This window comes from Pteropus alecto, unplaced genomic scaffold, assembly GCF_000325575.1.
Source record: "Pteropus alecto unplaced genomic scaffold, ASM32557v1 scaffold44, whole genome shotgun sequence".
In the NCBI taxonomy this organism is placed as follows: Eukaryota; Metazoa; Chordata; class Mammalia; order Chiroptera; family Pteropodidae; genus Pteropus; species Pteropus alecto.
Window position 1 is genome coordinate 1,370,945 of NW_006436812.1, and position 9,898 is coordinate 1,380,842.

The following is a 9,898-nucleotide window of genomic DNA, read 5'->3' on the forward strand; positions in this document are numbered from 1 at the left end:
GCCCAAGGTCACATAGGTGCAGACAGAAGATTAACCCGGTAGTCCGCACCAGAGCCCACAGCCGTAATCCCAACAAGTTCACCTGCTTTTTCCTCCCTAAAATACAATCCTTCAATTAGGTACCGGAGGTGAAATGCCTTACACACAGCCTAGTAAATAGTAAATGTCTGAAAACAAGCAGCTGCTCTTGTTTTTGTTATAACTAAATGTGAAAAGCCCAGTAGGCATTTTCTTCCAAGAAGATGACGGAAGTATGAATTTATGACACCGTCTGTTCAGAGGGCAGAGCCTTCACCCCTTTTAAACCTCAACAAAGTCCCTGTGTTGCTGGTCAACGCCAGTTCCCACATCCACTTGTGCATTGGAAAGCCAGGACTGCCCGTGAAGCACGCAGTTCACCGGGCCCTGCTCCCTGCAATGCTGATGTAGAAGATCTGGGGTTCAGGGCAGACGTTATTAATGAACTTGCCCAGATTCTGACCAGCAGCAGGACTGGTGAACACTCTGATGCAGGAGGTCCTCTAAGCCAACAGTCCCCAACCTTTTTGGCGCCAGGGACCTGTGCTCCTGTGAGAATCTAATGCCTGGTGATCTGAGGTGGAGCTGAGGCGGTGATGCTAGCTCTGGGGAGCAGCTGCAAATACAGATGAAGCTTTACTTGCTTGCCCGCAGCTCACCTCCTACTGTGCGGCCTGGTTCCTAACAGGCCACGGACCAGTACTGAGGGGTTGGGGACCCCCTGGTCTCAGTGGCTCGAGCTGTGTTTTTCCCTGAAGGCTCCCAAAAGCTGCCTAGTGCCAGTCGGCAGTCGTGTGCTCACACATCCTCCCTGCCACCGGGCACTGACAGATGGAAGCTATTCTTATTATTTAACATTTATTAAGCTCTCACAGTGTCCCAGGAGCTGCATGGAACAGGGGTGTGGGTGGTCCTGAAGAGTCTCTTCCCAGAAGGCCGTGGCCACATGGAGGGGAGGGGATGGGCATCTCTTTGCCTCTTCAAAGCCCACCCGTCACCTCCTCCTGCCCAGCTTCAGTTCCAGCCCCAAATGCCCCGCTGGAGCACGGAGACAAAAATTTGGGCAAGGATTCGATATGATTGAGACCTGGGCATCCTCTTTCATGGGGGTCTAGCAGGCCCAGCTCCCCAGGCTATTGACTTAGGAAGTGGGAGGGGACAGGGTTTACATCATCCAAGGCCATGGGCTAAGGACGGCAAAGCCCATCGCTTTCTCCCTCACCGCGTCCCCTGATTGCACCCACCTAGTCCAGCTGCACCAGAAATGTGTATCTAATCATTATCAGGGATCACCATTCAGGGTGAGAACAAAGAACTACAAACATGCCCACCCGCCCCCCAAGTCCCGGGCATCTTCAGCTGAAAAACAAAGCTGCGGCAACTCAGGATATCTTGAAAAAAAACATGACAACAGCAAAGCTGGCCATCCGTTACGGAGTTCCTACGATGAGCAGGTGCTGCTCTCAGCGCTTCGCAAACATCATCTCATCAAAACCTCAGGGAAGTGGGTGCGACTGTCTCCACTGTCAAACTCAGACAACGAGAGCTCAGAGAGGTGATGTCCCATATCACACGAGGACCAGGATGCTGGTCTGTGGAATGCCCAGCCCTCGGCATTTTGTCACGTTGCCCGGATAACGTCATGGCTGTACTGCAAAGGCCCTGGGGATGGTCATATTTGAGCCTTTCTATTCCTGACATTGATTTGGTGAGGCAGAGCATATGGGATAGCATTCCCATTTCACAGATGAAGAAGCAGAGGCTCAGAGAGATCAAGCAACTTCCCCAAAGCCACCAGGAGAGGGTCATGGCCAGACTCAGGTATCCCTGGTCTAAATCCTTAGCACTAAACTCTCTGGTCTAAATCTTTAACTGCCTTGCCTCATAAAAAAAAGAAGAAGAAGAAGAAGAAATAGGTCTTAGAAAGCAGTTTGTGAGAACACCGCAGCATGGACAAACTGACTGCCTCTTCGGTCCCCAAAGTCTCTCTGTTCAAGGAGCTGATACAGCTTAGAGGGTGGAAGAAAAGGTGACAGCTGAGAGAGGACACCTTTAACCACACGTAATGTGCTGGACCCCACTGCATTACTCTGAGCCAGATGCAAGGTAAGACATTGCAGAGCTGGCCGCTGCTTCAGAAATAGGGCTCTGGCTGTCATCCTTCTTCCTTAAAAAATAAACAACACAAAACAAAGCAAACAAAAATAACACAACAAACAAACAAAAACGCCATGCTTTGTCCTCTGGAAAATGTCAGAAACCACGACACTTGGGAAAGATGGAGAACCTGCCTACAGGAGGCCATCTTCCTGGGATGGTGGAAAAACCCATCTTGGTTAAGGCTCATATTGGGCGGGGTGAGTGGGGCTGAGACTCTATAGAGCTCCACCTTCAAGCAGTTGTGTTTAATTTCTGACTCCACGGCCAGTGGCCTGGCTATCTAAATGACCTCTGAGGACGGAGATTGAGTCTTAGTCATCTCAGTGTCTCCAGAGCTTAGAAGAGGACCCAACATGGCACCCAGGATCCGTAAATAATTATTTGAACGAATGAATTAACTTCGCGATTCCTCTGGTTCCTACTTTTACGAGGCTGCAGAGCTCAAGTTAGAATCTGGGCATTGCAGAAAACAACGGTCCCAACTGCCCAGAGGAAAAGACCTTCGGGGTGTCGAGTTCAATATTTCTGGACACCTCACAGGGTTCAACAGTTAATCAAGTGGACGTGCTGGCTGCTTCCATGTTGGTGGGATGCATGTGTGATGGGTCTATCTTTAGACAGGAGAGAAACATAAATAGGGGTGAGTATCTCCGTAATAAATCAGCTGGGGAAAGCACTTACCCAAAACAACCTTCAAGAGACAAGGAGCGGGGGCTCTGCCTCGCCATCGAAGGCTCAGATTGCTGAATGCCAGAGCAGCAGAGCGGAGTGCGAAATCCACAAGCCTCTCCAGCCCAGCTTGGCCCGTGCCAACGTATTATAAAAAGCATACTTGCTGATATAGCATGCCTTTAAAATGATCAAAATGACAGATGGCTGCTACAGAAACACATCCTTTTTATAGGACTGATATTCATCAGACGAGATTGACAGTGTCCCTTTAATCTTTTAATTAAAAGAAGTGCCTTTCTACAAAACAGAACAGAATCTCTTTATTTATATATATTCCTTCAGGTATGTCTTGCCAATACGAAGAGAAGAGCTGAGAAACCCAGTCTCGCCTCATTTCTGCTGTTACTGGATGTCCTTCTCAGGCTGTCTTTACTTCCCTAGACCATCACCTTCTCACCTTGCAGAAAGGTCCGAAACATACCCTGGTGGGAGACTCGACTGTAATTAATTTAACTGGGAAGATATTGACCGAAATTGCCATATCCGCCTTTGACACACGGGATCACAAATGGAGAAGAGGCACTAGATGATGCTTAATTGCCTGGTGCATACGATCACTGGCAGAAAAGTGATCGGGAAAAGTAAGATCAGAAATGCACCACTTTCTTCCCTGGGGAGGGCGTGTACAGGATTTAGGGGAGGAAAAAAAAAACATATTTGGTGTTTGTAATAACTTCAACTATTATTATTATTGATAATGAGAACCTAGTCTGTCCAGTCCGCTTTGTGAAAAACAGGACTCATTTTTTTTTTTTCCTCCACTCACAGCCCATACAGCTCAGTTGGAACTGACTCTACTCTCCGGCTATACTGTGAATGGTCAGAGTCAGGACGATTGGTTTGGGGATGGGCATGGCTGGCAAGACGGGCCAAGGCGACGGCTCTCTGGAATTGTGGCAGAAATAGCTGGGAAAGAGATTTGCTAAGATGGCTTGGGATATAAGCCTGGAATGGCGGGGGACCATCTCTGCCACCACTTGGATACGGTGCGCTTGTCAGCAAAGATCAAGTAGGGACAGCCCATGTGGGGTGTAGAAGAGACACGCCTTGGGTTGTTGGAGTCTCGGAATTCATCTGTGCCTGAAACGGGACATTTTCTTTTCCCCTTCTATCCAACATGAGTTAGACTTCTGTCACTTGCAGATAATAGAATCCTGAATAAACACCTATCATCTCTCCCTCTCCAGAATAATACATAATACAAAATAAACATCATATACGTCGGACATTTTCCATATATTAGAAGGCGAGCTACTTGTTGACCGTGATCTTGTATGTTTTCCATTCCGCTTCATCGCCCTCTCCTAGTTCAGAGCCTGACATATAGTAGGTGCTTAATATGTAATTGCTGAATGAAGAGATGAATCACATCTAAAGCTCACAGCCACTTTGCGAGACAGGTATTCCTGCTTTCGTTTTGTCACTGAGACTTGGAGAGGTTAATTGACAAGCCCAAGGCCACACGCTTAGTAAATGCCAGAACCAATATATCAACCTGGACCTATTTGACTCCAAATTCTCTTTGGAGAATTTGCCACCTCCCTGACTCTTTAATTTAGTCTGCTGTTGACACGGCCTCTTTGGCAGGACAGAAAAGTCACTTAGTGACTAAGATGGAGCAGCCTCAAAGTAAATGACACCACTGGCATTTATAGTCAGTGTACGTTCTTATTTCTTTCCCAATCAGCAGACACTCGGAACATGTAGATAACACGGCACCAGCCACAGAGAAAAACAAGTTTGTGTCTTTTAAGTTCTCCCAGAAATGTATCCCAATGACCAGCAAGTTCCCTACCTGTCAGGGTGCTTACTCTTAGTCCATCATTAAAAACAGCACTTTGGTAATTTCCAGTATCACTACAAACGTGTAGGCAGATCTTTCATAATATCCATCGCCCAATTCGATGACGCTGATTTCTGCTTCAAAATCCAGATGGCAGGGTTTGACTATGCCATTGCTGGCCACATTTGATAGGCATTAGTCAGCGATTCTCTGCCACTGCCCAGCTCTGTGAAGTTTACGTTGGAAAACACTCAGCCTTCAGAGACCTCACCGTCTCAGAGAAAAATGATGGCAAAGGGTGATTAGGACTCAACGCTAGGTAATTCCAATTCCACATTCACTGGCTGAGTCATAGGAAGGTATTGGGGAGCCCATGTCTACAGGGGGCACACAGAGATTCTGGGCTTAGATTCAGGGCTTTTCGCCCTATATCTTTTGACTTTTGAGACCTATGTTTAATCAATGTCAACTCCCACAGTTCCGATGGGTTGGAGAAGATACCGAAGGTCTATCCTGATGTGCCGACCCAACGCCATGAATCCACCCACCTTCTCCGCTCTGCTAAGAAGGACCTTCTCCTTCGCTTGCCTTCTCTCCTATCCTAGGAGACACCTGTCTGCTCCCTCTCCTGTGTTTTCACATGCGTTCCTATGGATACACCTCATCAGTGGATTGGTGATTAAGAAGGAAGCTTCTGGTCCAGCGGACCCCACCCAACACTCAGCTTTGTCATGGACGTTCCTTCTGACCTTGGGCAAGTTACTTTTCTCTAAGTCTCAGTTTCAGGCTCTCCAATTGTAAAAAGAGGAGTCACAATGTATGACTGTGATTCTTTACCTGAGACCCTTGGGGTCACCTGTATTTTAAAATTCAGTTTTTTTTTTCTTTTTCAGAAAGGTATTTCAGTGGAAACACTGGTTATGTAATGCCTTTAGCAGGGTCTGGGATAACACCTTGAAATCAAACACATAAATCTTCCTGCAACAAAATATATGAATAGTCACTTTAAGTGGGATAAAGAAAGTCTACAAATAGCCACTTATGATTTCAGGTCAAGTTTTCTTCCTAAATGACTTGTTATGCCAAACTCTCCACCAAAACCCCCTGATTTTTCAGAGCTTTTTGGAATTTAAAATTACAGATAAGGTGGGATAGACCAATAGTACCCAACTTTAAGGTTATTGTGGAAATAAACTGAGATAATAAGTATTTAGCACACTGCCTGGCATATAGCAAGTATTCAATAATTGTTACCTATTGTTCTTCCTGCTTTTATTAAATTATTACAGTTTTGTGTTTATCTAGTATTCTCTTCCACTAGGCTGTGAACCCACAGGCCAGTGGCTATGACTGTCACTCCTCTTTCCTGGTGCCTAGAACAGTGCTTGATACAGATTATGTGGACAGAGAATGAACAGCTAAGTGAGCTGTCTTCCATCTAGGAATTCTGTTTTCTGACCCATTTTCTATGATACCTGAATCAGATGGGAATTATTCGTCCCAGTATGAAGAATGATCGAGCCGTGCATGGTCAAAGGTCTTATTCGTAGGACAAGTATCTAGTGAAAGGGTACAAGTCCTGAACTTGCAACCTAGAGCCAACAGTTCATTAGACTCTCAAACGAATCAGTTACAATGCCATTGTTTCGATTCTAGCTTTTGGCCTTGTGCAGCCATGGTCCATGGCTTGGGTAAGTCCACCTGGTAGCTTCTGGACTCAAGACTGGCTTTGACAATGGACTTGTCAGACCTCCTTTGTTCTCAGGCCAGCAAACTCACTGATCATTCCAGGTATCACTAGGGGTGCAGAAGTAAATAAAGAGGTTCCATAGGAGCATGCATTGGTTCTTCCTATCCAAAAATACCGAGACTGAGGTCCATGCAGCAGGAAGAGGAACCCATGTTTAGACAATGCACTTGGCAATATCGCCCCTTTCCCCTTCTCTTCTGCTTGTTACTCCCCAAGAAAAAGTCCAAATGGGTTTAACTCAATCAGCCCTATCATAGGCATTCTGGAATTCTCTACCTGGCTACAAAGAAAAGCTACCCCCCTTGCCATATATATTCAACACGTTTAGACATCAGATGATGGGTTTGAGGGATCCACTATGGTAAAGATTCTGGTTTTCCTAGGAAATGGTGGGTGGGGTCAGTGGTAACTACTGAATCTACTGCCGGAACAGAAAAGCCTGGTGAGTGACTCCCCCAGATCAGTTAAGAAACACCTCCATTCACTGCCTTTGCGGGATAACATGATGCTCTCTTAAATTCCCTTACCACATCTGGTCAATAATTTATTTTTTCTTTAACTGAGAAGATAAAAACAGGGCTATGCTGGTCTGAATTTTTTAAAGTGGCTCTTGAAAGAATACAGAAAGCAAGTTCTTCTGCCGTAGAATCATTGGCTCTGGAGGATGGAGAGACCTTGAGAGGAATCTCAAACTCTGATATAGCAACATGGCCAAGTAAGTGGCCAGCGTGGTTCCGCTTGAACATATCTAGTCAAAGGGAACTCGCTACTGACGATGGAGCATACGGGCTATTTCAGATCATTTTAACATCTTGCTGATGGCATTATCAAGGGGTGGGTGGCACTTTAATTCCCTATAGGAAAGCCCTTGCATCTTGAAAGGCTGGGAAGAAACTCGCAAGGTCAAGGACTGGTAAGCAGTCCGATCGTCTGCTGGGATGCAGGGCAGCTGATATCAGAGCATCAGCTGAAAGGTGTGTGTGTGTATGTGTGAATGTTACCATTTTTCTCTCTTTGAATTGCTTTCCTTCCCCTTGCACATGTTACTGCAATGGGGTGATGTGATTTCGTAATGCCAATAGGCAAATACCATGGGCTGTCTCAGCAAGGCGGAAATAAAGCTAGTCTCTCCCTGTCCACAGCATGTGTGTGTGTTCTATTGGGGCAAGGGAGGAAGAAGATGAAGCATGTCACAGCAGCTGGTCTACAAGCTCCCCGTTGCACTGCTGGTTACCAGAAGTGTCACTTGGGAAAGCAAAGTATGATCGGGCTAAGATTTGCAAGTGAAATCACTTGTTTCTTCCAAAAATAACTAGATAACGTTTCTCGAACGCCCTGCAAAGGAGGAAGAAATAGGGTCTCCCCAATTTCTCAGCTGGCCCGTGCATCTTCTCATCCATCACTGGGGTAATATGTCCAGAGTGGCATTTCGTAATGACAGCAACATTCCAGCAAATCGATAGTTATTTAATTCCCAACAAGCTCTCGAGTCCATTAAGCCTGATTACATTCACCCATTTCAGTGGGCGCCGTTATTTTTCCTACACCGGCACTTAATCTATAACAGGAACTTATGAGAACTTTCAAAAGCAATTTCAGCATCAATCAGCATAGAGTGAAGGGCGTGATTTGCTTGTAATTATTTATCGGATGGGGTGGCAGAGGGTCTAACAAAATTCCAATGGCCGACCTTCACCCCAAATTTCCAACAGAGGCAAAAAGTTATCTAATTTGCCATCGAGTCCCGCTTTGCATCCGTGCACGCCCCACGGGCCGGGCTATGCCGGGAAATGTGGACCCCTTTCCCCCTTGTTCAGAAACAATCTCCAGGCAGTCTGTTTATTTCTCACATTCAATTCAAAGCCTCCAAATTGAGCAACAACCATAAACCGGGGATGACAAAATGTTTTGTTATTATTTAGAATCCCCCTTGAATGTCTTCAATCACCGAGGTTCTTACAGCTAACAAGCAACATCCAGAAACGAAGGAAAAAGGGGTTTGGCCAGAACCCCTCCCTAGAAATTGTAATTAATGCGCCAGGGTGTCGCCAAAATTTTAAAATATCACAAGGTTGAAGGTGGAAGGACATACTAAATGCATTTAGTTTTCCTTTCCTGCAGAAACAAGACACAGAATGTATTACAGAAAAGCTGGTTGTTCTAAAACAAACAAAAACAGAAACAAAAAACAACAAAAAAAACCCAGCTGGGTTTCCTATGATTAGGCTCTATCACTAGTAGATGTTAGCTTTCCACAGAAAACTTCAGACATCCACCCAGAATCCAATGCTTGTTTTAAAAGACAAGCTTTTGATAAGGGAGCAAAGGCCAGAAATATCTTATTCCGAGATGATTCTCCTCGTACAGAATTAACAGTCTTAAAAGTAAAACCAACACACATCTCCACCCTCCGCTTTCTTGCCATCATTAAGATACAAGAGCCAGTAAGGGATTTCTAGAATAATCTCTGAACTTCATAAATTAACCATCGATAGAGTATTCTTTTTTTGCCTTAGTGCCACCCCTCAACCCAGGTGGGGGTGGGGGAAGCTTCTGCGAAAATAGACAATCCATGTGAAGGAGAACATACGAGTTAATGCATATTTCATGCTCTTTCTACTTCCCGGGTTAAAGCTCTGAACCAAGTCACCTCGTGATAAGTTACTCTGCCTCATGATCTGCTCTGGGAGACTGAGTCCCCCAGAAAGCTGGGAAGGAGAGCAAATCCTTTGCCCCGTGGTCAACCTTCTGGAGCAAAGGCATGAATGTTAAGCAGCGGCCGGATCAATACAAGCAAATATAGCTCAACTACACCATTTATTCAGCCATGAGAGATGTCAATAGCCAGATTAGGGTGATCCATCTTTTTGATTTCCCACTGTCTTCCCACTGACTACACGAGGGCTTTTTCCTGTATTAAAAGTGTTTGCTTTCTCAACCATAAAAATTCCAATTATTACTCTGAGCGCTCTGGAGTTAAGTTGCTTGCTGGCAGTGGCCTTGAATTACCTGGATCAGTCCGGGGAAGTAGGGGGTGGCTGGAACGATCATAGGCACTCCATAGGGATGCAGGAGGACTCCTTGAGAAGGCAACATGCTTTACGTGAAGGTGTTATTCCCTCTGAAGCTCAACACATCAATGGAGTTAGGGGAAAATCTATAAACCCAACTTCTTGCGAACTACAAAGCAGAGAGCCAAATCGCTTCTGTCAGGAGCCAAGCGCTCATCACCGCCGAGAGGGGAGAGGAAGAAAATCCGAATCAGCAACTCTTAATGTGAAAGTTTTCTTCCCAGACGACGAAGAGACACAGCAGCTGCAAAGTTGGAGCTACCAAAATGGAAGGTGCTATTTTGGGAATGGCTTGCCTAACATGACTAACCAAACACTCCTCGTTAATTTAGTTCTCAGAGAGACTTAGGGAGAGGTAGTCAGGCAACAGGATCTGGGCTCTTC

The 9,898-nt window shown here is 45.7% G+C and overlaps 1 protein-coding gene across 2 annotated transcripts in view; it reads right to left on the reverse strand.

Moving 5' to 3' along the window:
- RBFOX1 (RNA binding fox-1 homolog 1) overlaps positions 1-9,539 on the reverse strand; it is a 345,800-nt gene extending 336,261 nt beyond the window's left edge. For both annotated transcript variants that reach the window (XM_006913843.1, XM_006913842.1), the window contains exon 1: positions 9,453-9,539. In XM_006913843.1, the coding sequence (XP_006913905.1) occupies positions 9,453-9,539 (87 nt within the window). The remainder of the gene's footprint in view (positions 1-9,452) is intronic.
- Positions 9,540-9,898: the final 359 nt, after the last annotated feature.